The following is a 26,272-nucleotide window of genomic DNA, read 5'->3' as shown; positions in this document are numbered from 1 at the left end:
CTTTTGACACTAAATTCTCGATTGGAGTGATGTTCTATTGATTGTGTTTCCTTACTTATGTCTCATTTCAATAACAGCTGTGCTTTTTCACACGACATCCACTCTGAGGCCAACAAGACTGTTCTGAAGGACAACAAGATCAGCCACTTGGACATGAAGGAGCTTCAAGTCCTGCTGCTGCTAAACGACCCTTCCTTCCTGCCAGAGGTGAGTGGTTCCCCAGAGCAAGCAGATACAGTGCCCGTGCACTACAATAGCTTCACACCCATTGCACAATGTATTCATGCAGAGGCAAACAGCTGCACAGATCCCACAATGCAACAGAGCCAAAGGGGGCCAAGCCTGGCTAACACGCAAAGGCATGGGATGTGAATGTAAAAAGATGAAGGAAGCTGGGAGGAATCAGAGCTTTGGGGGTTGCAAAAGAGGAACCAATAGAGTTATATGTTCACTACAAACGTTGATTTACTTAACATAGAAGACACAGAACAATGACGAAGCAGCAGGGCTCTCAGCCTATCACAGAACTTTAATTTAATTAACATTCTGTTAACATTTTATAGAGCATGGACCATGCAAGAGGGTGCCCTGAAGCTCTTGCGCCATTGTTTAAGAAAAGTGCTAAATTATAATGATGAGCAGATTGTCGGGCCATGGGGTAGCACTATAGTCCCTCATTGGGGTTTCGGGGGTCATAGAAGCAACACCATTACTAAAGTAGATACTGTTCAAAGAAGACGGATCTCTGTCTGTGGTATGACAATATCGGGACGATCGATATTGTGGAAACATATACCAGGAAGGATCCTTTTCTTGATGCCCGCCCAATCAGAGGCATGATAACAAAGGAGGCGCTAGAGTCTCTCCTTGTGGGGCTTCTTCTCAGTAACGCAATTTTATTTGCCAAATCTCAGGACAGTCCTCTGTTTCAGAAGCATGGGGGGGTCTGTTTTCGAACCTTATTTGGGGGATTCCAGGGTTGCACCCACTGTGGAGGCTGGCTCTACAGAAGATACGAAGGAAGGAGATATGTTTCCAAAGTGAGGAAGACCGCAACACTATTTGACACAACAGACAGGACCGGTGTGTCTCTAGTTTACAGGCTTCATAGCAACATGGAAGGCGATGGTCTGCATGCCCTACCCAGTCGTTCTAACAAGTATTTTTTTTTAATGTTAATCTCTTGTGTATAATTCATGAGAATTTTTGCACTTGGAGAGTGCCAGTGCATCAAAAAGAAGATGACAATGTATAGTCCTCTTGGTTGCCATAAGGCAGGCCCATGCTGTCACAGTAACATGCACTACTGGCACAGTACTATTTCTGTTGAGGTTCATGTTTCAGTGTATTGTCTTCCAGGAAGAAGCCTGGGAAGCAAGATGAGAAGGCACGAGGAAGTAACCATCCTATGTCCTCCCGGTAACTCGCCACCACCTCCTGCCTTCCCTGTGATAGCCAGCTACTTTGCAGCCCCCACCTTAAGCCCGCCCTTCCTCCATGCCTCCTCCAATTGATTTTTCTGCTCACTTTCGGACTGGGCTAGAATGGCAGTGAAGTTGACTGATGCGAGTGCACTTTGGAGCAAGCAGTCTAGACAGGGGCATACCTGCTGAATGATGGAAAGGGCATTCTATGAGATGTCATCCTGTAAAGACATCATGAGGTTGAGTAAATATGGGAGATGGAGTCTGTCAGGGGATTTCGCAATGAACGAGGTAAGGTGTCATTTGCGGCATGCAGTTATGTGGACTTTTCCAATTAGTGAGGCAGAGTACATTCTAGGAGATGTAGTTATGTGACCTTTGTTTCGAGTAAAGCCATGTGTGTTTAAGACGTGTAGTCCTCTTGAGTCTTTGCGCTGTGGGAGTCACAGCTCATTTCAGGAAAAGTCCTGTTGAAGCATTTGTCCTGAGTTCAGCCAAGTGTTTCCTGGTCATGTCGCTCTGTGAGGGGCTATGCACTGAGTGAAACATGCATTCTGAATGAGGTAGTCCTGTGGTGGGGGAAGCTTGGTGCTGAGAGAGAGAGAGAGAGAGAGAAAGAGTGCATTGTGGATCATGTGGAACTGTGTGGGCTACAGCAGTGTTGAGTGAGAATGAGTACATTTTGGAACATGCAGTCTGGTGAAGTGACGACATTGAGCATCAAAAATACCCTTAAGGGAGCATGCGTGCAGAAAATGATGGAAGCAGGCACATATCAGCCACCCTTTGTAAATTAGAAGAAGAGAGGACATGGACCTCCATCCAGGCGCCTTCACAAAGATCCAAGTTGGCCGCATGAGGCTTTATAAACTCCTCTCTCTAGACCATGAGCTATTGGTCAGAAAGAACGAATTCTGGGTAGTGAGGAGGGTCTAAGCACCAATAGAGCGATGGGATCTGTGAGACCAAGTTAGGGGACTTCCCACCAGTGCAGTGAGGCTCTGTGAGGTCTGAGAAGGAGAAGAGTCCTAGCAGACGAAGAGAACCTGATAGCCTGGAAGGAGAAACAAAGAGTCTGTAGCTGTTAAGAGATTGAGGAGCAAGGGCCCAGACAGCGGTAGTAGGAACTCTGAAATTGATTGTATTGCCCCCAGTTGTAACTCTGCATCAAAGAACTCTGGTTGCTGGAGATGTTTTGAATCCAGGGTCAGAAACATGAAGTCAGCAGAGAAGCCAGGTTTTGAGAAAGAGCTGTGTACCACTAGTGCCAACCTCCGAAGGGCCAGCAGGCCGAATCGCCCGAGGAGCAAGGAATGCTTGAGATGTCCCTATGCAGTTGGTGAGAGGTCCTCAGGGGACTTTGGAGATGAAGCCAGGTTCTGCAGTAGGAAACGGAGTACTGCTAGAGGCACTGCGGATACTAGAAGACCTTACACAAGACACAGCAGAAAGACAGAGCGTTCCAGGATAAAGTCAAGATGAAGAGATGCAAGTTCACAATTTGGGCCTGATTCTGCATTCTGGAAACCTAGTGAAAGTGCCAAAGTGTCCATAGGACATTGTGGGTGTCATTTTCAAACGGACCAGAGCGGGAAATGGATTTGTAAGCGTAATGCTTTTACACTGCCATTTCCCGCTCCAGACCATTATAGCGTGCACACCAGGCGGAGAAGTGGAGCAGAGCAGAGTTTATATCTCCACCGTGCTTTACTCCCCTGTCTTGTGTGTACACTTCATTTTACGCTTGCATGAGATTTTCATGTAAGTTTAAAGCAAATGGATTCCTGTGGAATCCACCTCAATTTAGCATCTGCTAAAGAGCAGGCAGATTTCATAGGAATCGATTGGTAAACACTTCCTGCGAAGCGTCATTTGCGGACAGTGTTTACTTACTAGAGTGTAAAACTGAAGAGTAAAGGGGATTTTGCTTGGTTTTACTATACAGTGTGCCACTCCGGCTTATAAATGTTTGACATTGCATGCAGGGGACGCATTGGCTCGGAATTACTAATGTAGGCGGTCCTATGCGTGCAGTTTGCATTTTTACAAAATGGCCGTGTGTGAGAGAAAGAGACCCCTGACGCTGCATCCTGTGAAATGTGGTGAAAGTGCCAAAGCATCTATAAGACCTTGAAGGAGTAAGATCGGCCTGAACATGCTTTCAAGGAAATGGAGACTTCCCATGAGCAGAAATGCAATTCTGACAACAATAATAATGAAACTTCCTTCTGAAAATGTAATAAACAAACGTGTTAATAAGATTGACCAAATCTTTGTAAGCATCTTTTTCCAGTTTGCCTGAGTACTCATGGCTAGTACTTTGTACCCAGTGAGGCAGGGTGAATTTGCAACATTTAGTGGAATCTGTGGAGTGTGAGCTAGAGTCCATTCCAGTGCATGTGGTCTGGGGGGCATTTAAAGTGAGTGATGCAAGTTCATGTCGGACGGGTCCCTATTGAGCTGACACAGTGCCTTCCGTGTGAAGCCCCATATATTCTGGGAAATGTAGCCTCCACGGGGAAATGTGATCTGTACCGAGTGTGGCAATGTACATTTTGAACTAGTAATCTTGTAGGGACATGTTCTATAAGAGGCAGAGTATGTTCCCAGGGAAGAACTTTGAGGGGAGCTGATACACTGAGGGCTGGGAGGATAGCTCAGGGGCAACGTGCTCGCCTTAGAAGCAAGGCGACGCAGAGCAACACAGGTTCGATCCTCGGGTCCTTTAGGTACTAAGCGCATTATAAATAACCAATTACATACTGAGTGAGGCAATGTGCATTCTGTGCAAGTAGCTCTGTGTTTTCTGAGAAGCGTTTGTTTACCGCGTAAAGCAATGTTCTATGAGGTGCAACCCTACGGAGCCTTTATTGTGAGTGAGACGCACTTCTCAATGGGACACTCCACCTGGTTGAAGAATGATATGTGCTTAGTGTACTGTCCCATGACTATTCTGCGAAGTCTAGTCTTCAGGCGGACAGTGGCACGGCAACCATCACCAGCCATCGTCTTGCACTACTCCCTCGTCACGGCTTCTTTCCATGTACACTGGAAGCGTGGACAATTGCAAGCGTGTCAACGAGGTCTTCAGTTCTTATAATGCAGTGACATGGAATCTGGAAACTTGGATTCAGTGGTTTCCATGCAACTCCCAGGGTTCTACAGGAAGGGCTCTTCTGTTCCTGGTTCTATGAAAGCAGGGAACTGCATACACCTGTGTCAAGCTCTCTGTGGCAAAATCATGTGACAACACCGTTGGGTGCTGCTGTATTCAAATTGCAGAGGAGCACTAGTATTAAATTCCACGTTTGTGTATTATTTTATTGACTGCTCACCGTGGGGCACACTGGGCCAGCTGTGCAAGTTGCAGGGCCTCTTCCCTTTGACCGAGTCCTGATACTAGACAACAATGTTCAGCCTGCCTTGCCCATACTAGACAACACTGACACTAGACAACAATGTTCAGCATGCCTTGCCGATACTAGACAACAATGTTCAGTCTGCCTTGCTGATACTAGACAACAATGTTCAGCCTGCCTTGCCCATACTAGACAACACTGACACTAGACAACAATGTTCAGCTTGCCTTGCCGATACTAGACAACCATGTTCAGTCTGCCTTGCTGATACTAGACAACAATGTTCAGCCTGCCTTGCCGATACTAGACAACAATGTTCAGCATGCCTTGCCGATACTAGACAACAATTTTCAGCCTGCCTTGCCAATACTAGACAACAATGTTCGGCCTGCCTTGCCGTTACTAGAAAAGAATGTTCAGCCTGCTTTGCCGATACTAGACAACAATTTTCAGCCTGCCTTGCCGATACCGGACAACACTGATACTAGACAACAATGTTCAGCCTGCCTTGCTGATACTAGACAACAATATTCAGCTTGTTTTGCCGATATTAGACAATAATGTTCAGCCTTCCTTGCCGATACTAGACAACACTGATACTAGACAACAATGTTCAGCCTGCCTTGCCGATACTAGACAATAATGTTCAGCCTACCATGCTGGTACTAGACAACAATGTTCAGCCTGCCTTTCCGATACTAGACAACAATGTTCAGCCTTCCTTGCCGATAAATGACAACAATGTTCAGCCTACCATGCCGGTACTAGACAACAATGTTCAGCCTGCCTTGCCGATACTAGACAACAATGTTCTGCCTGCCTTGCTGATACTAGACAACAACGTTCAGCCTGTCTTACTGATACTAGACAACAATGTTCGGCCTGCCTTGCTGTTACTAGACAACAATGTTCAGCCTGCCTTGCCGATACTAGACAACAATGTTCAGCCTGCCTTGCCGATACTAGACAATAATGCTCAGCCTTCCTTGCCGATACTAGACTACACTGATACTAGACAACAATGTTCAGCCTGCCTTGCCGATACTAGACAACAATGTTCAGCCTACCAGGCCGGTACTAGACAACAATGTTCAGCCTGCCTTGCCGATAAATGACAACAATGTTTAGCCTACCATGCCGGTACTACACAACAATGTTCAGCCTGCCTTTCCGATACTGGACAACAATGTTCCGCCTGCCTTGCCGATACTAGACAACAATGTTCGGCCTGCCTTGCCGTTACTAGACAACAATGTTCAGCCTGCCTTGTGTATACTAGACAACAATGTTCAGCCTGCCTTGCCGATACTAGACAACACTGATACTAGACAACAATGTTTAGTCTGCCTTGCCGATACTAGACAGCAATGTTCAGCGTGCCTTGCCATTACTAGACAACAATGTTCAGCCTGCCTTGCCGTTACTATGTTCAGCCTGTCTTGCCTTGTCGTTACTATGTTCAGCCTGCCCTGCTGTTAGCACTGTTAATACCTTTGCTTTCCTCAGCCTCAGATTGTGGCCTGGATCTGGTGGTCTGTAATATGACTCATATTCAGTCTGCATAATCTCCTTGAGCTGCTTGTGGATGATAGGCATGTCTTCGACCTCCCTGTTCTCCCTGTGCTAAGGAACCTTACTTCCCTAATTGCTCTCTGCACAACCACCCTTCGTGTACTGTGTCCTGCTGCCTCCTCCTTATGCTCTTTGTTCATGGTTTGGGTTCTGCTCTTTTCGAAATTCAGATGCACTCAGTGCTTATGTTTCTTGCTGTGGCATAGACAGGGTGTGGAATAAGTGCAAAACCCACAATCATCTCCCTATGGTCCAACCTTAGGCGGAGGCCACAGCTACGCTGTGTTTAGCGTGAACCCTTTGCAGCTGGTGCGGTGGCATTCCTGCGTGGTTCAACTGCAAAAAACAAGATACACCTGTTTGTGGAATTACAAAATGTTATGCAATTTAGGATTTAAAATAAGCTCCAAGCCGTTGTCAGAAAATGCATTCAAAAGTTATCACAAAGGCGATGGGGTGTGCCTATGTCTTGAAAAAAGTACAACTCAGAGTCTCCTGTTGTTTCATGACAGGTGTTAAATAATCATCCTTGGCTGTTAGGATATTTTGAATTTGTAAACTGTACATGAATGCAAAATGGCGTTTGCTAACGATGGAGTGACTTACAGAACATGATTTGAGAGCACAGTATCATTTATTGTTAATAAAACACAATTCCAAACAAATTAGTTATAAGAGAAAAGTGAGTAGTGGTTTGTCTGCATTAGACCTGTTAAGATTTTTAAACACTGTACTTATTTTGTGTGCAGATTATTGTGCGAACGAAGAGAAAACATTTACCTGTGTTTGAGTGTGGTGTGTGTATTTGTGTGTGTGTTAGTGTGTATGTGTGTCTGTGAGGGAGGTTGGGGGTTGGTGGGTGGCGGTTACACAGTGCAAGTTTAGCTACCAAGCAATGGAGAACACAATACAAAAAAGGAGAATATAAAGGAGAACCCTGGGCAGAGCCCAGGCAGTGAAGGCAAATTAAGAGGGTTCCACCAATGGTGCCAGGTTCACATACATGTGGCTCTCCAAATATGGAATGTGGAATGTGCCTGCATATTGTATTGGAATGTATTGAATTGGATTCGATATTTATATAGCACTCTTTCCTCATTTGTATGGCCTCAATGCGCTTTGTGATTGGAATGCCCTCTGTGACCAGTGCCGCAGTCAATGTGTAGGAGGTTCTAAGAGTTTAGATTAAGAGATGCTTGTGTGAATTTTCGCTGGGTTAGGACAGAGGTGACTGGCTAGGCTCCATATGTTCAAATTATGGCAGGGGCCTTTCTGTCTTGCATCCCTACACAATCAATAAGATTAGTACAGCTTTATTTGTGTAATGCTCTTTGTATTAAGGAAATACACCAACACAAACCTTGCCCAACACACAAGAACGTTCCACAAAGCAAAAATGGCTAGCAGTACATCTGAAAACATACCAGTGCAGCACACACAATGATAACGGCCAAAGACTATGGGTCTCATTACGAGTTTGGAGGCAGCCATGGTGCTGTTAGCACCATGGCTGCCTCCAAACCGTGCTCCATTACCGGGTTCTGCAATGAGGACTTACCGGGTCATTCCGACATAGGAGTCCTTACAGGGTCCCGCAAAGGGAACCTCGTAATCGGCGCTCCCGTAATGAAGGGTGCCAGTCCCGTACCGGCACCCTTCATTACGGGAGCCCCACCCTTGCAATGAGGCCCTATAACTTTCCAGCATTCTCTGACAAAGTAAATCTCTCTTACAAAAACTCTAAGGTTTCACTGAATTAAAAAAGGGATGAGCTGCGAATGGAGGGAAAGAGGGATGAGGGCTGGGATAGATAGACACAATACCCCTCAGCATGGTAACACGTATAGGAGCCTCCACCCCTCAAACCTTGCATGCTTCCCTCAGCTGGGAGAACCCCTCTTGCAATGATCAAGAGGATGACCCCCCACTACCCAAAAACCATGTCACTACCGCACAGACATGACAAAAAGGTCCTTAGTGTCAATAGGCATCTATCGCTTCCTCTGGAAAGGCTTTATCAACAGCCTCTCATGTGAAAATAAACCTCTTGAACTTGTGAGTCACCATCAACTTAACAGGATATCCATTTAAAGCCTGCACTTAGAATGCCATCAACTTCTTTCTTACCCCCAGAAGGACTTGCTTTCCATATAGCATTTCAGGGCTGAGGTAATAGAACAATAATGTTTAGAAACCCCCAATTGTCACCTTCTTGTATTGAAACGCCTCCTGTAGAAATGGATCTGTGAGCGAAATTCGCTCTCAAAAGACTGATTTTGGAGAGGGCCACCTGCTCAAAGTTGTCCACTCCAAGACCACTCTCACTGCCTCAACCCTCCCCCTCTACGCTTTTGGAGGCCTCCTTCTCCCCTGCACTCCAGTGCCGCTTAATGCCCCCCCTGTCACCTCCACACCACCACCCATCCCACCTACAATAACACTTGTTTTCGGCCTGCCAGTCACCAAGCGTTTCTGTATTATTCATTTTACTTTTGTTTATTGTATTTGGCTTGAATAACCTTTACAAATTCATTAAGAATCAACAAATAAGATTATATTATTGCAATACAAAATCAGAAATACAGCAGACAACTCCTTCTTATAAAATCATCATCATACAATGAATTTAAGAGAGAAAATTAAGATTACCAACTCTTAAAACTGTGTAAAATATCAAAATCAAATTTTACAAGCAGTAATGATTACAATTTCACAGAACAGTACTTTAAAACTTATTGTCACATCACCATTAAAACCAAGAAAAAAAGCATTAAGATACAGTTTAAATCCGAAAAAGGTACATTAAAACACACATTAAATGTGTTCCTCAAACCAGTTCTTATATATTGAACCTTCTATTTTTTTAAACACTTTTATTTATACATCGAGGGCTGAAACAATATACATACATAAAACATGACAATCTGGCTCCTCCGCGCCACGTGTACAGTAGTTCTGACTTTCTTCTTGTCCTCAATTGTTCAGGTGCCCTCAACATTTTGTCGGATTGTTAATTAAGGTGTCTGTATTCAAACTTATTTTTTGTAGTATCCTCTCAGTCACAGTTCGAATGGTGCTAAAATAGTTCACACATTTCCCTCAAGGAATCAAGTGCAGACACTCCTTGAAATTCTCATAAAGAGATTAATTGACTTGAAGAAGTAGTTTCCTAAATAATGACAATAACTTCCATTCAACACTGGCATGGATCGAAATGAGACCAAGTTCAAGTCTTATAGCAGCTAGAGATATATTGTTTGGAACTCCCAATAATCTCCTCCAAATTTTTGCTTCCAGCAGATCTAACCATTTCGGAGTACATCAAAGAATAATTCTTGACCATAGATAAGGACTTGGGGATAACTTTTCCTACATAGAATTTCAAAGCAGATTTAATAGAGTAGGAGCAGAATTTACGCTTTATTACCTGAACTTGGGAGAGTAACATAGCAACCTTTCGACTGAGCATGTTTCACACTTTGGACAAACCTGGTGACGCTGATATAAAGAAGCCTAGGTATATCATATTTGGTGCAGATGTGATAACGGTATTCTCCCAGGACCACAATAAAGCCCTCCTTCTCTTACCTGTTGACATGGTTAAAAGTTTAATTTTTTTTTAATTGATCTTTTCAGCCCTGCTCGTGATTTGTCAAAAAGTAAAAAAAATCATCCGCATATGCGAGCCAGTAAACTTTTAATACACCGACTTTTGGTGGTATGAATGCGGCCTTACTCAAGTAGTCCTTCATGTCCAACTCATAGAGGTTGAATAAACAGGCGGGCAAAATACATCCCTGTCGTAGGCCAGACAAGGTCGGAATACGGCATGACACAGCCCCCTCCCTATTCAACCTTACTTGTATCGATGAATTTTCGTGCATTCCTATAATGAGTTATGATATGATGTTTTATTTGTATTGCACTCCTACACAAGTGTTTCAGAGTGCGACAAGGCAAGGGAGGGGAACAAACGAGGACAAAACAACCATTTTACTAGGCCCAGTGACATTGAGACCACGCAAGTGCAAGGGAGAGGGAAGGGGGAAATTGCAAGGGGGAGGGGAGGAGTGGAAAGTGCTGAACACTGGATACAAGGTGGTACAGCCAGCAGGTGGGAAGTGCAAGGTTAAAGCACAGTCAAGGGATGTCTAATAAGTTCAGGTAAGGGGACCGTAGGGTTGCAGATACAGACCCAAGTACAGGGTTGCCAAGAGGCAGTGCAGGCGTGTGGCAGATTGGGCAGGGGCATGGGCCCGAAATCAGAGGGTAACCAGGTGCCCAGGGCCAAAGCAGACAGATCAGCAGGGGAGAGGAAGATCGAAGGCAGAAGCAAAGAGGAAGGTCTTGAGGTGCTTCCAGAACCGGAGATGGTTCCCCTCAAGTTTCAGAGAGGCAGGGAGGCTGTACCAGAGAGAGGCCCCAGTCAAGGAAAGAGATCTACCCCCAACTCGTTCCTTGGAGAAGCAACAGACCCTGAGGGATTTGGAGGTGGAGGAGCGAAGAGCTCGAGTAGGTATTGTGGACCCAGGCCCCAGAAATCCTTATGGACAATGCAAAGGGTCTTGAATCTAATCCTTGCAGCCACTGGGAGCCAATGAAGAGATTTTCGGGCCGTAGAGATACGATCCCAGGGCTTGAGGCTAAGGACATGTCTCGCAGTTCTGTTCTGGATGAATTGGAGAGGGCGGAGAGTAGAAGCAGGCAGATTTAGAAAGATGCTGTTGCAGTAATCCAGCCTAGAGGGAACCAGAGCTTTAGAGACAGTGAGCTTCTGGGAGAAGGAGAGGAAAGGAACTATACCTCTGAGGAGGTGCGGGTGGTAGTTTGACTTCTTAGACACTTCAGAGATGTGAGGAGAAAAGGAGAGTGTGGAGTTGAACATGACCCTGAGGTTCTTAGCCTCTCAAGTGGGAGCAGGAAGAGGGTGTGAGGGAGCGAGGGGCCGTTAGGCCCCCCCCATGCATTCAGTACAGCTTGGACCAAGTGCCTCCAATGGTGGGGAATACCTCCATCGCCCTTATGTAATACCAGCGTTAGCTGGCATTTGCATAGGTGGGGCTGTTGCGCAGGACATGTGGCATCCATTTTGTGCACCCTCGACTCCATATTTTCTGACTAGGCCTCACTACGATAATACAAAAAGGCTTTACTCCCCTCAGCAGTGCCGGGCACACCGCGCATAAGGCCCCCACCCTTTCTCACTGTATCTGAATGCTTCGTAGCTCCATTCTCACGCTCGAGCCAGAGGTAATTGCAACAAAAACAAATGTAACATCTCACTCTTCCTCTGAGATCACTGTCCCGTGTGCGAACCGGCTTGAGCCAGGCCCTATAGCTCATCCATCTCCACAAACCTGCCCATGCCCCCTCACCCTCGCTATTGGAAAATTACTGCCAGTATAACCCTGTGTCCCTGCAAGGTATTCTCTTGATGTACCAGATATGTGACCCCATCATGACGCCCACCCCAGCCTGCCCTTAGCTAAAATCAGACCTCTGTCACAGTATATTGTCTCCCACTACTAACAACCGCCAACTTGCCTCAGCCTCTTTAATGAATCCAGACCCAATGTTATCATACTGGTCAAGACCCTTAACCTGGTACCCCATATAAGTCCCAATGAGTAATGATGTAAATATAAGAATGAAATGTATAGGTTTGCAAGGATTTGCTCAAAGGAGTTGTGATGACTTTTATCTAGTGCATGTTTTATTAGGTTGTATTATGTTAGCTTAGTTAGTGGCCACGCCGCCTCGCAGCGACCTGACCCTCACCCCACCCGGACACAGGCAGATGGATCTTGTGACGTCCGTCCTCCCGCCAACTGAACAACCAACCCGGATGGAGCAATGCCCAAGGGACTATATGCATCCATACTGCCTGTCCAATCCTGAACTGGCCTAGCACCCTATGTTAATTGCATCATCTATGACGATGTTTCACTTTATATTGTCATGTACTTGTAATGTTTGCCAGAGCGCTCTCGTGCAGCAGAGTCCTGTGGATGCCAATTCTAGATAAAACATTCAAACTCTCGCAACCTGTCCTCTTAGCCTTATTCCTCGCCTGGGGTGTGTCTCATTTATTTGTATTGCATGTGGTAAGACCGGCATGGGCTCTTAAAAGGGCCATGGGAGGCCGGCCAGAGAGAGACTGGAAAGTTCCAATAAGCCGCTTGGAATACCCCAGCTTTTCAACTTTCCCCACAGTCTTGCGTGATCAATGTGATCAAAAGCCGAAAATAGATCGATGGACGCTATATAAATACAAGCTGCGGAGGTGGACGATGTTATGTCTTGCATAGATCTCAACACCAGACCATTTAAAGTTGTTGAGTGTGCCTTACGGACGGCAGTCTGAAATTTAGATAGCCTATGTGATTGAGAAGCCCAAATTTCCAAATGCTGGAGTAAGATGGATTAACAAATCTTTATATCAACATCTAACAACAAGATGGGTCTATAATTCATTGGTTCAGCGCTTACACCTTTCTTAAAGATTGGTACAATATGTGCAATTTGCCACTTTTTAGGGAACATTTTTATTGCCACAATACCTTTGAATAAAATAGTCAGGGGTTTTGCCCAGTTTTTTGGGTCGTTTTTTTAAATAACATTTGTCGGGGGCGTGGCGCCAAAATGGTCAGACCAGCTCTATGAGAACTCCCGGCTGTCGCCACGCATCCACCAGAAAGGCACCAGTGAAAGGCGACCCTCATTGCATTCCAACGGCGTCCCTGATGGCAGAAGCAACACCGCTTAATTAGAGCTAGCTCCGGTCACTCTACGAGCCTGAGGGCCGAAGAAAAACCGCGAGGACTGCGGTGCCGGGGGATGGCAGGAGCCCGCGCCCAAAATGGCGGTTGACACCATCTAGCAGCACCCTGTGCCGGCGCAGTGCCTCGGAGCTGGGATCACTGACCACCTAGCCCCAAGTACTCCGGGCAGGCCATCGGCCCCGGAGCGGAGATGTGAATTGGGAGTGCTTTTGAAGCGGGTCTCGGGGTCTGCGCAGAGGAGAAGGCGGAGGTCTGCAACCTCAGAAGCTGTGCCCGCCCTGCCCCTGCAGTGGTGGCCGACGAGCGGGAGGAGAGAGCTGGGGAATTAGGTGGCCCCAGTCCGTAGCAGAGCCTCGGGAGTGCCCTAACAGCTGTGATGCCAGCCAGCCCGTGGCGGAGTAGATCGGTGGGGACCCCCGCTGCCGTCCCCCGCCCTGTGCCTCCTGGCCCGGCGGCTGTCCACCATCGCCTACCAGAGAACCAGCGCTGATCCGAGGCCACTGGGGGAAGCCTGAACCGCGGCTGCTGCAGCTCTGCTTCGGCCCAGCAGACGAGCATTGCGGGGATCGGAGGAGGCCCTTCTGACAGACACTCCATCCGAAGTAAAGTAGGGCGGCACCTGCTGCACCAGCCACAAGCCCAACGGAATCTCCGCCTGCCCAAGAGGGGCCAAGAACAGCTTCGGTCGGAGGGAGCGGACATGGTCCCCCCCTCCCCCCAATCTCCATGACACACCAAGGGAGGCCCGACGGGCCCTGAATCCTCAAAGGGGGGGCCCCAACATACTGTCCCGAGTCGGCACTTGGGGAGCAGTGGCACGGGGTGGGCTTCTCGCCGCTTTCTCCCCTCCCCTCTCCGGGAACGAAACGCGGGAGTTGGTACGGGGTGGCCTCTCCCCACCCGCACAAGTGCAACCAGTATAACACAGAGGAGACCCAGCTGGGGGCCACTAACATCTTGGACACCAAACACCACCAACCCCGCGAATAGCCCTCCGGGGCTCTGAACCATTACCAGGACTCAGCAAGTCCCCCGTAACAGCCGCAGGGGGGGATGACGAGGGTGGGGGCAGCCCCGAACTCTCGTGGCCCCCCTGGCTCCAGAACTGAGAATCGTACAACACACGATGCCCAGGCGGGGCGTGGTGGGGCAGGCTGCTCCACAGACTCCAACTAACACACCGGCCACTGGGGTGCAGTGAGGTGGTGCAGTGCAGAGGTTCCGACCAACACACCCAATAGAGACAGCAACTAACTGGGTCCCAGTGAGTGACTGCTCTGGGCTCGACGCAACACATCAGTCTGGAGGATCGGGCCCACCAGGCCCCAGCAAGCCAAGCAACCAAGAGAAGGTTTACACCACCTGCAACCCAGCGTGCCAACAGCGCCAACAAACAGCGAGCTATCACGGGGAGAGACTGCCACGACCCATAGAACACCCCCACCTGATCCAAGTCAGGGCCACTCGGGACCTACCAAAACAAGAGAAATCCTCCCTCAAGGCATCACAAGTGCAATCCTCCCCCCCCAAATATGACAAAAGCACTTAAAGCCACGAAACAAACAGACATCTCTACCCTACTAGCAACCCCGAGCACAGACAAGCCCAAGAGGGGAGGCCGGCCGTAGACCATGTCCGCAAACACAAACGCGGAAGCAGACCCTGCCACCATGGCACAGACAGTAACCAAATCGGATCTGCAGGAGCTCTTGCAAGCCGTCACAAAAGAATACCAGAAGGGCACAGAAGAAGTCATGGGAAAGATTACAGCTCTAGACAAACGGGTGGGGGAAGTGGAGACAAGAAACAAAGAGGTGGAGGTGGCCCTGTGCTAACAAGGGCATGAGATTGGCGAAGGTTCAGACAGAATCACAGCACTCGAAGCCAGATGTGAAGCTATGGAATTGAGGCAGGAGGATGCCGAAAACCGCTCTCGCCAGAATAATATCCGCCTAAGGGGAATCCTGAAGACAATCTCGGACGCTGGCCTGCCCCGTTATGTCAACGACCTATTCTGCTTTATCCTAACCCTCCCCAACGACGCCCCACTGGAGCTGGACAGGGTACACCGAACAAGAACCAGAGCTAACACAGCTACCCCGCCTGATGTCCTAGCCAGAGTGCATTTCTACAAAGTTAAAGAAGAAATCATGAGGGAGGCCAGAGACTCCCCCCGCGTCCTCTTCAGAGATGCTTCTATCTCCTTATAGCAGGACCTAGCAGCCATAACACTAGCAAAAAGAAAGGCCCTACGACCCATCACGGACTGGCTCAGGGAAAAGAAAACCCCTTATCACTGGGCTTTCCCCACGGCCCTAGCGTTCTCCTCGGAAGGAAAGCCCCACCTGATCCGCACCCTGCAGGAGGGAGAGAGGCTTCTAAATCTGGACCCAGAAAACGACATCCAAGCCCAGGACACATCAGCCCAGACAGCCCGAACAAGGAACGCTGACCCCTCCTGAACCAGAGTGGTAAGACGCTGAAAACTCCGGGGACCACCAATCAAGAACAAGCCAAATGGCTAGAACTGGGTGCACCTCCCAACGAAGAGTTCAGGACAGGGATGCTGAACAGACGCCCATGAAAGGGGACAATCCCCAGGACAGTGCAGGGCATGCAACCCTAGGAACTGCCGGCGATGATCTTGGAACATCAGAGATTCGCTGTTTCACCAAATAACAGTTGAGGCACCGTTGCCTCAAAGTCACAAGGATGCGTTGGCACAGCCGGATGCCCCGTTGGCAGAAAGCTGAATTTAAAGGCCTTAAAGACTTGGATTGTTTGGGGAGCGGGGGGGGTCTCAGAACCGGGGGACAGCGATAAAAAGCCCAGCACCACACAGGGGAACCAAAGTACCGGAGGTATCGCAGCAAGGACAACCCAAGGAACTTTTTGAGGGCGCTAGAGAGCCGTCCAAGATGGCGGCTTCCCTGTGAGCTCCTTGTAGCTCCCCAAAGATCCTGAAAATAGCATTCTTCCGAGGTGACTAGTCGAGCTGCTGTGAACACCCAGCGAGAGCTAAGGCGTTTCTGTGCACAACTCTGGATCTATTTCATCCGTCGCATGAGTTTTTGCCCATGAGCGACGGCCCGAGAAAGGTCCCACCCCCCTTCTGCCATCTTGGTGGCGGGGTGACCTCGGCGGAGCTGAGGCGGGGCGGTCGTACGGAGGAGGCAGTGCCCGGCTGTAACATCAAAAGGCACCGACTGTGCCACAGAGGCGTTGGACGGAGCGGAGAAGTCATAGGGCAGTGGTGTGCGGCAGAGGCCCCCCCGAGCGCCGACCGCACTGCGTCGAAGCTCCTGAGAGGCGGGTAAGGGGCCGATCTCTGAGAAGCAACGGACCTCGGAGAGGGCCCAGAGGACAGGCGCGAACGAGCCAGAGCAACGGAGGCCGATGACCAAACACCAGCGGAAAGCCAGGTACGAGCGCGATGTGCGCCCCCCTAATCGTCAGCACCCACTATAAGTTGGATTGGTCTCCCGGCTCTCCCGCGGATCGACATAGCCTGCGGCCGCCACGGTTCAGTGAGGCCTAGAGGCCACATACATAAAAAGAGTATAGATCGGCCCTGCAACACCATCAGCAGTGAGGGAGGCCAACTGCGATCCATAGACTGGAGGGTATGGGGCAAGCACCGGGAACCCCGCAAGTGAGAAGGTCTCTACGGATGAGTGCGTCACTCCACGGCGGGCAACTAGTCAATTAAACAGTGCTCTGGAGCGCAGCAGAAACACCACACCTCTGTCTGCTGATGGTGAAACCACCCTGGAGCCCACGCGAGGTCATAGCATCAGTTCTAGGCTATAAACTGCGCCGATCACTGCGCCTATCCCCGCAAATTGCTCAAGTGTTCATCTAGAGGTTTGTGTATCCGGGGGATGTCGTCGTTACATCCATAGACGCGACACGGAATCCCTCAGCAACGCCTCTCAGTGACAATAGAGGAGGCAGAGGCGAAACCAACATTTGTAGTGTGCGCGCCTAAGCAAGCGGCAAGAGATCCCCGGCAAGCCTGCTACAAACACACCTAGCAGATTCTTGACTGGCTCTCCCGAGCCCACCCTGTATCGCTTTCTCGGCACTTCATCACCCTCTCCCATCGAGATCATGGGGAAAACTGATAGATCGCAAAGAAAACTGAACTTTGAGAGCTGCTCCTCAGTCAAAGCGTCCTATTCCAACAGCAGATCACAATCACCCAACCCAAGTCTGCCCAATGAAGATGAGGTGACACAAGACTTCGACATCAGAGAAATTCTGTTAGATCTCAAGGCGGGGATAGGGAGCCTGGGGAGCAAACTAGACTCACTTTCCTCCAAAGTAGACCTGCTTCAACATTGGTTGAATAAATATGCTGACAGGCTCGACACTGTTGAACAGAGGGTTTCCGGCCTTGATGATGGGACGTCGGCCTTATCCTCCAGAGGATCCCTACTGGAGGCCCAAATGAAGGCCGTAAGCACCAAAAACGAGGACTTGGAAGGCCGCTCACGGCGTAATAACATAAGGATAGTCGGAATCAGAGAGCACCAACCCACCCTAAAAATGGAGGAATACGTGGAGAAAATGTGCACAGACCTGTTTGGTTCAGAGATCCTTTCTAAGTGCTTTGTTGTCGAAAGAGCCCATAGGGTTCCTAATGCGAAACCCATTCCCGGAGCAAAGCCCCTACCCATCATTGCAAAGCTACTCAATTATAAGGACCGGGACGCCATTCTCAGAGCAGCCAGAGTCAAAGGGGAGCTCCAATATGATTGTGATAAGATTCAGTTTTTCCCGGACTTCTCCCAAGCCGTCCAGGCGCAAAGACGTACTTTCACAGCCGTGAAACGAAGATTACAAGAAAACCAGATCCAATATTCCATGCTTTTCCCGGCGAAACTTCGCCTTCAGCACGAAGGCAAAACGCAGTTCTTCAACACTCCAGATGAGATCAGTGAGTACCTAGACCGAGCCGGCTGCAGGCCCACCCCAAACAACCACAACCCCCAGAGGGTTAATAGACCGAGGAGGGATCCACCATAAACATCCGCTTTGTAATTGTCGCACTAGAGGTGACGCCTCAACAACACTCATACAGCAGCTCTATCACCACGGACCGAAATGTGTAACGAGAGTTGGGAGCCAGCCGCCTCTTGGGGGGCCACCGGCGCCCCTAGCACTGCTATGTTGTCTGTTCTTTTTGTAAGGGACTGTTCTCTGTGGGCCAGTTGGGGGTTGCCTACACAAGGGTGGGATTCCAGTTCAGCCGGGCCGCTACCTACCCCTCACCCTTATTCCACAACAACCATCAGGTTCCTCGCCACTCCAACACAAGCCGGGCCCTCCGGCCACCTCCAGATTGCAAGAATCCAGTCAATACCTCCAGTCCTGATAAACCGGAACTTAATTAACCTCCCAGATGGCGGGAACAACACTTAAAATCGCCACCTGGAACATCCATGGGAGTAACCATCCAGCAAAGACTAAGAGAATCCTCCAGTATCTCCGAACGTCACAAAATCAATATAGCTATATTACAAGAAATGCATCTCCTGCCTTCATCAGAACAACTCTGGGCTAAATCATGGGGCTGTCATAGGTATTTCTCATCATATTCATCGTACGCTAGAGGTGTTGCAATCTTAATAGACAGGAAATCGAACTTTAGTCTCATCAACTCAGTAAAGGACTCAGAAGGAAGAGCCCTATTGGTGAGAGGGTTGATCTCAGGGAAAGAGGTAATAATAGTAAACTCATACGCACCAAATACCGATGGACCCAACAACTTTAACTGGGTCATGACTCAGCTGGGGAACTTCAACGCAACAACCATTATTTGGGGAGCGGACCTTAACACACCAATTGACCCCTTTCACGACAAGTCCCATAATACAACAGGACACCCCTCCAAAGCCAGCACCCAAGTCTGTGAGATTTGCCACACGTTTGAGTTGTCCGACACTTGGAGGCACCACAATCGAGACGCTAGAGAGTACACCTTTCATTCTGCTGTTCACAATACTAGTTCCCGGATCGATTACATTCTAGCATCCATCCATTGCCCTTTTAACTGGGGAGAAAGTCAAATCCTGCCACGTTCCTTCTCTGATCATTCAATGGTCACACTGGAAGCCACTCTTCCAGGCACCACTAACCCTGGGCTCCGATGGAGATTCAAGCCCGGAGCACTCAACGACACCGTCTTTGCGGATGAACTTCGCATGGAAATAACATCCTTTATCGAAATAAGTCAAGACTCGGTCGCCTCGGCCAGCGCCATGTGGGAAACACTAAAATGCTTCGTATGAGGAGTCTGCCTGGCCAAAGAAAATGGCATGCTAAAACTGATCCGGAAAGTCTTGGCCAGTAGTGAACAATGCTTGAAAGAACTAGAGATGAGAGCCTCCACTACTCAAGACCTACATGTTCAGGCCGAAATAAAGAAACAACTGCTGAAGTTTAAAGAAACAGCTGAACGAGAAATAAAGTTCAGGAGCCGCAAGCATCAGGTCCGCCAATATGGGGAAGGGCAGAAACCAGGCGCCTTGTTAGCCCGTCTCCTATCTATAGTCAAATCCCTGACCCAAGTGGAGTGTATCAAAGATGACCATGGTCGACTGGTATATTCTGAGGAAAATATTGCCAAGGTATTTCGAGACTTCTATCAAGATCTTTATAGTTCTAAAGGGGCCTCCGATCCAGAAACCATACAAAAGTTCCTCGATGACACGGAGCTGTACTGGGTTGAATCGGAGCTACGTGAACCCCTAAATGCTCCGATAACAGTAGAAGAAATTCTGGAGGCAATAAAATCCCTCCCAAATGCCAAGGCGCCTGGGCCCGATGGGCTCATCGGTGAGTTTTACAAGGCCCATGCATCCATCCTAGCCCCTCTTCTGCTCCGAGTTTTTGAAGAATCTTCGCAGCTTGGTTCCCCCCCCACATCACGTGAAGCCAACGTAATAGTGTTGCACAAAGCCAGCAAAACCCCAGATGAATGTGCATCCTACAGGCCAATCTCCTTGATTAATCTGGACAATAAAATTCTAGCTAAAATCCTCGCTGCAAGGTTGCTCCCTCTTATGCCCGCACTTGTAATCGGAGATCAAGCGGGGTTTATCCCGGGGCAAAGCACAACCTACGGGATCAGAAGACTGTTCGGTGTCATAGAGGCCCTAATCCAACACAACGGGCTATAGCAGTCCTTCTCGACGCCGAGAAGGCATTTGATTCTGTTGAATGGCCATTCATGTTCGCAACTCTTACACAAATGGGCCTAGGTAAATTCTTCATCAAATTAGTGTCCCTACTTTATAGTGCCCCCCGCTCATATATTACTCTTGGAAACTCCAGGTCCGCAGGCATAACACTAGAACGCGGTACAAGACAGGGCTGCCCGCTCTCCGCCCTTATCTTTGCCCTCATTATGGAACCCCTGGCATCCAGGCTTCGCGCCAACCATCTGACACAAGGTCTCAAACTGGGTCCCCATAGATTCATTGTCTCCCTCTACGCTGATGATGTCATGTTATTTGTCAGCGACCCCCTGGTCAATCTCAACCCGGTAATGCGAGAAGTCATAAAATTTGGGCGAATGTCAGGTCTCACAACCAATCACTCAAAATCCGTAATCTTTCCCCTGACCCCGACCACAACTTAATTCGCAGACGATTACGGTTTTAAATGGGAAACCTCAAAGGTTCGCTATCTGGGTATCTATATGTCACGAAATCATCATGAGATATATAGAGATAACTATGTCTGTGCATTAAATTCTTTGCAGGAACGAATTCATAGGTGGAAAACTTTACCTCTAACGATATGGGGAAGAACCTCCTTAACAAAAATGGTCATTTTACCCAAACTTCTCTATTTGTTTACGAACATTCCGCTACTGGTCCCCAAATCTTTCTTCCAAAAGGTCAGGAGTCTAATCCTAGAATTGCTGTGGGCTGGGAAACCAGCGCGCGTGGCATTCAGCACACTAACGTTGCCAGTGGCGAAAGGGGGACTTGCGCTCCCCGATATTGAAAAGTACTATTGGGCAGCCCAGGCCCAATTTCTCAGTCACTTGTATACGGTCCACTTAGTTCGGCCGCACGTGCAGGTGGAACGTGCCCTAGCCTCCCCCAACCTCCTGAGGGCTGTCATTATCAGTCATATTCCGGTCCCATATAACACGCTAAACACGGTCCTATCCACCTATGCAATTTGGAAAAAAATAGCTAATAAATACGGGGTGACAATAAGATTTTCCCCATTATTGCCCATTAGATTTGTTCCTGGTATTCCCATTACTAATGAGAAAGTGTTCCTAATATGGACGGACAAGGTCAACATTCACTCCTTTGGTGACCTCTTCCCCGGGGGCACCTTCCTGACCCCACAAATGGCCAAAGATGGAGGCGGCAACTCCTCGTTAGACGTGTTCATCTACTTTAGACTATGTCACACCCTTCAAAAGCTGTTTTCGTCCTTTCCCAAACAACCCCCCACATGGGATTTATTACACAATACGATTCAAGCGCAGGAGGAGGGAAGATTAGTGTCGTTGTTATATAAATCCCTCATAGTAGGCAATGCGCCTCCCAAACCCAAGGCGCAGCAAAAATGGGAAACAGCCATTCAAGAATCGATATCAGATGAAGACTGGTCCTATATCCACACGAAAAGCAAAAAGTGGCAATAAACACTCGGCATAAACTAATTCACTTTAACTTCGTGCATCAGACGTATTACACCACAGTTGAGAGAAACAAACACCACCCAGAACTGTCAGCCCGCTGCGACAGATGTGCGGCAGCTAACGCAGACTTCCTCCACCTAGCTTGGAATTGTCCGGGAATCCACAATTTCTGTGCCTCCATTCTACAAGTAACCGAAGACATCATAGGCGAACGAGTAACCCCAACACCCCTCGGAGCCCTGCTCAGTCTTACGAAATACTTGCAGCCGGCATCTCGAAAACTTGCGCCCTGCTCCTGGTGCTGGCTTGCAGGAGAATCGCGATGTCATGGGGGCGTGGCCTGCTCCCCAAGATTGAAGACTGGAAAAAAGACATTATTTATTGTCAAAACACCGAATGCGAATTTATAAGACTCCTACCGCTGCATGCTCGCCCCCCGGACATCTGGGGTCCATACATAAATTATCTGCTAAAAAATGCTGATCCCTCAGACTCTGATATATCTGTGAACTAGATGATGTGCGGTGGAGTCCGGACCCGCTGGCTAATCTCGAACTGAAAATAAGGAAGGAACCCACGGGATCCTGTAAGGGTGAACTTGGGGGAAGTGGGGGTTGGCTCGGCGGGGTTGTTTGAAGTTGGGGTCTTGTTTTTTCTTTCTAATTTTGATGTGTTTGCTTTAATCTGATTACGCACCCTTGAGGTGCCTTTGTATGGTGATAATATTGAAAATCCAAAAATAAAGTTTAAAAAAAAAAAAGGACAACCCAAGGAACACAGAAGCAACACCACCCCAAAAGATGGAGACCACTAAGGAACTAACTATGATAACGTGGAACGTGCAGGGGCTAAACTCACCTAGAAAACGGAAGTCGGTGGAGCAGAGACTGAGCCACCTAGAAGCAGACATTGCGTGCCTCCAAGAAACGCACCTCCTGCAACCGGATGGAAAGAGAGCAAACTTCTGCCAATACCCCACGAAATTCTTCGCCTCTTCCAGCCAAAAAAAAAAAGGGGAGTAGCCATACTTTTCAGTCGGGTGGTGCCGCTAACCCAAATCTCGGTTAAACGCGACCCAGCGGGGAGATACATATTGCTCAAGGGGCTCCTGATAGACTACCGATCACCATAGCAGCAATATACACCCCGAATTCCGGGCAGGACCGCTTTCTCAGCTATTCTCCCCACAATCACCTCCTTCATGGGAGGGCGCCTCCTAATTGGAGGAGATTTCAATCTCACCCCAGACCCTAGCACGGACAAGACGCTTCTGCCCTCCAGGGAGGACTTTTCCAGGGCACTGGGAATGGCAGAAATTCTGAGGGACACAGGCACCGTCGCCACCTGGTGACTGGCTCACCAGGGAGAACGAGACTACACATTCTACTCCCACGTACATAGAGGCTATTCACTCTTCCCCTGCATTGAGGACATACAAATTGGCCGCACAGTCATATCCTATCACGCCCCAGTCATAGCCAAGCTGCAAGTCGAAGGCCTTCCAGCAACCCCGCATAGAGCCTGGAAACTCCAAGAATACGACTCCCTGGCGAACTACTTCTCAGAGAACTCAGCCAAAGGCACCTCGGAAGCCATGGTCTGGGACGCAATGAAGCCAGTCATCAGAGGCATGGCGATCAACTGCACAACAGCACAGAAGAGAAGGCACCAAATCCAACTCGCCAAGCTAGAGGCAGAAGTGGGCGGAATAGAAGCGCGATACAAAGCCCGCCAATCTGTGAAAGTAGGCAGAGAACTTAAAAAGGCAAAGAGAAAACTGGAGATGCACCTGGCAGACCAAACGGCCCGAGCATTAGCCTACACAAAACAATACTACTATATAAACAGCAATAAAGCCAACTGCCTGCTGATCCAGAAGCTGAAGAAACTGCATTCCCGAAACAAGATACTAACACTTCAAGACCAAGGAGGCAGACTCTGCTGCACAGAAGCGGAGAAGATGGAGATTATCACTAAACACCACAAGGGGATCATGTCGGGCCCTGCCACAAGCAAGGAAGCACACGCCCAATATTTGCAATCAGTCTGGCGAGACCCCCCTCCCTCAGAGCTCGACACCTTAGAACTACCAATCTCTGCCGAAGAAGTAGCGGAAACAATCCGGTTTCTGAAAAACACAACCCCAGGCCCTGACGGTCTGATCGCCCAATTCTACAAAAAGTTCTCCTACATTCTGGCCCCTCGCCTTGCCTCGTTATACAACACTTTTTTGAATACCGGCTCCGTCACCCCCTCCATGGAGGAGTACCTAACGGTTCTGATACTAAAACCAGGAAGAAACCCAGAGCTCTGCTCCTCATACAGACCAATCACACTACTGAACAACGACGCAAAAATCTTCTCTAAAATCCTGGCAAGCAGACTAGCAAAACACCTCCCAGAATTGATCCACCCAGACCAGACGGGATTCATCTCAGGGCAAAGCACCTTTGATAACACTAGGCGCACCCTAAACATTATCGAATCTGCAGGCAGAACGGGCGAGCAAATGGCAGTCCTGTCGCTAGACGCAAATAAAGCATTCGACATGCGAGACTGGGGATACATAGAGGAGGCCCTAAAGCACTTAGACATCGGCCCAAAGTTCCGGAAATGGACCCTGGCCAACTATCAGCACCCAACTACAGCGCTGAGGATAAACGGCAGCAGATCATCCAGAATCCATATCACCATAGGCACGCGGCGGGGCTGCCCGCTATTCCCGCTCATCATTGCATTATCCATGGAGTTGTTCGCCAGCAGAGTTCGCCAAAATCCCTTAATAAGCAGGCTCATGGTTAGAGGAGAAGCATACAAGATAGCTCTATACGCAGACGACGTCCTACTATCCCTGACCAAGCCTAAATTATCCCTGGAAGCGCTCTGGAACAAATTGGCCAACTTTGGAGCGGTGTCAGGGTTCTCAATCAACCTCAGAAAATCTACGGCCCTGGGAATCAACATCCCAGGAGACACGATAAAATCACTAGCCACCAATCACCCCATTCAGTGGACCAACTCACACTTCACCTACCTGGGGGTAAAGATACCAAAGAAAATAGAGAAAGCATACAAGCTAAATTTCCCCCCATTGTTCAAGGAGCTCCAGGCGGACCTAATAATGTGGCAAAAACAAAAGTGTCATGGCTGGGAAGAATAACAGCAGTAAAAATGAACTTGGTACCAAGGCTGCTCTATCATTGCCAGGCCCTCCCAATCTCCATCCCTAGGAAGGACCTGCAGAAGCTCTAAACAAATATCATGAAATTTATCTGGGAGTGTAAGAAGCCGTGAATAGCCAGAAGGGTGGTGACGAGGAGTAAGGGATCGGGAGGCCTGGGAGCCCCAGAAATAGAGAGATACTGCCTTGCCGCCCAACTCTCACCAGCTTTTACCTGGAATCTAACTACCAACAAGTCCCGCTGGGTGAAATTAGAGGAGGACTGGTGCCGAAGCCCTCCAGAAGCGCTCCCACACATCATCAGACCCATTCATCCCCCCATAGAGGGGCTCCTAACCACTACCAAGAACACAGTTGAAAGTTGGAGGAAGGCAGCCAGGCGGTGGAACTGCGGAAGCACAATAGGCCCCCTATCCCCGATCTGGGCCAACCCGGACTTCACCCCCGGAATAACGACCCAATGACTTTAATCACTGGAAAACAGGAGGGCTAAAGCATGTGGGAGACTTTTATGAGGAGGGAGCCCCGCTAACTTTTGAAGAATGCAAGGTGAAATTCAGGGTGCTGGAAACAGAAAGATTCCGCTACACTCAGATCCGATACTGGCTCTCGCACGAGCCCATGAAAATTCAGGGCTGCAGAGAGCTAACAGCGCTGGAACAAACACTCACAACGACCCCCCCCAGAGGGAAAACATTGGCCCTATATGGACTACTAGACAGAACTGATCCTGACAAAAAGGAGGCATACATGGAAAAGTGGGAAAGGGACATTGGCAGGACAATTGAAAGGGAAGAACGGGGACACATCTGGACCAGAACGCAAAAGAGTTCGAAATGTGTCACCAATAAGGAAGGGGCGATCAAAACCTGCTACAGATGGTATTCAACCCCAGAGACTCTGAACAAGAGCAACCCAGCGATCTCCCCGCTATGCTGGAGAGGATGCACAGGCACGCTATTTCACTTGCTTTGGACATGTCCAGTGTCCGTTAAATATTGGAAGGAAATGCTGGACCTAATTAAGCAGATCACAGGCCTAACGATCCCATGGGACCCAGGAATAGTCCTATTGGGCAGCACAGGGGAAGGCCAATTTCAATTTACCGGCAATTTAGCAAGCCTATGCACACAACTTCTCACAGCGGCAAAGATAGCTATAGCAAGACTATGGAAACACCCATTGGGTCCTGCTGTGAGCATGTGTTGGGCCAAATGTTGGGACATCGCAGCCGTGGAAAGAATAACCGCCATCCGCCTGGGGAATAGAAACACGTTTTTTGA

The 26,272-nt window shown here is 48.7% G+C and overlaps 1 protein-coding gene across 2 annotated transcripts in view; it reads left to right on the top strand.

Annotated features, from left to right (window-relative positions):
• Window positions 1-26,272, top strand: part of LOC138513665 (protein mono-ADP-ribosyltransferase PARP12-like) — a 322,728-nt gene that overhangs the window by 25,838 nt on the left and 270,618 nt on the right. For both annotated transcript variants that reach the window (XM_069628723.1, XM_069628722.1), the window contains one exon: window positions 78-207. In XM_069628723.1, coding sequence (XP_069484824.1) covers window positions 78-207 — 130 coding nt within the window. The remainder of the gene's footprint in view (window positions 1-77; window positions 208-26,272) is intronic.

Source organism: Ambystoma mexicanum, chromosome 12, assembly GCF_040938575.1.
Source record: "Ambystoma mexicanum isolate Mex_15411 chromosome 12, UKY_AmexF1_1, whole genome shotgun sequence".
Taxonomy (NCBI): Eukaryota; Metazoa; Chordata; class Amphibia; order Caudata; family Ambystomatidae; genus Ambystoma; species Ambystoma mexicanum.
This window is presented reverse-complemented; position numbering and strand designations above follow the sequence as displayed.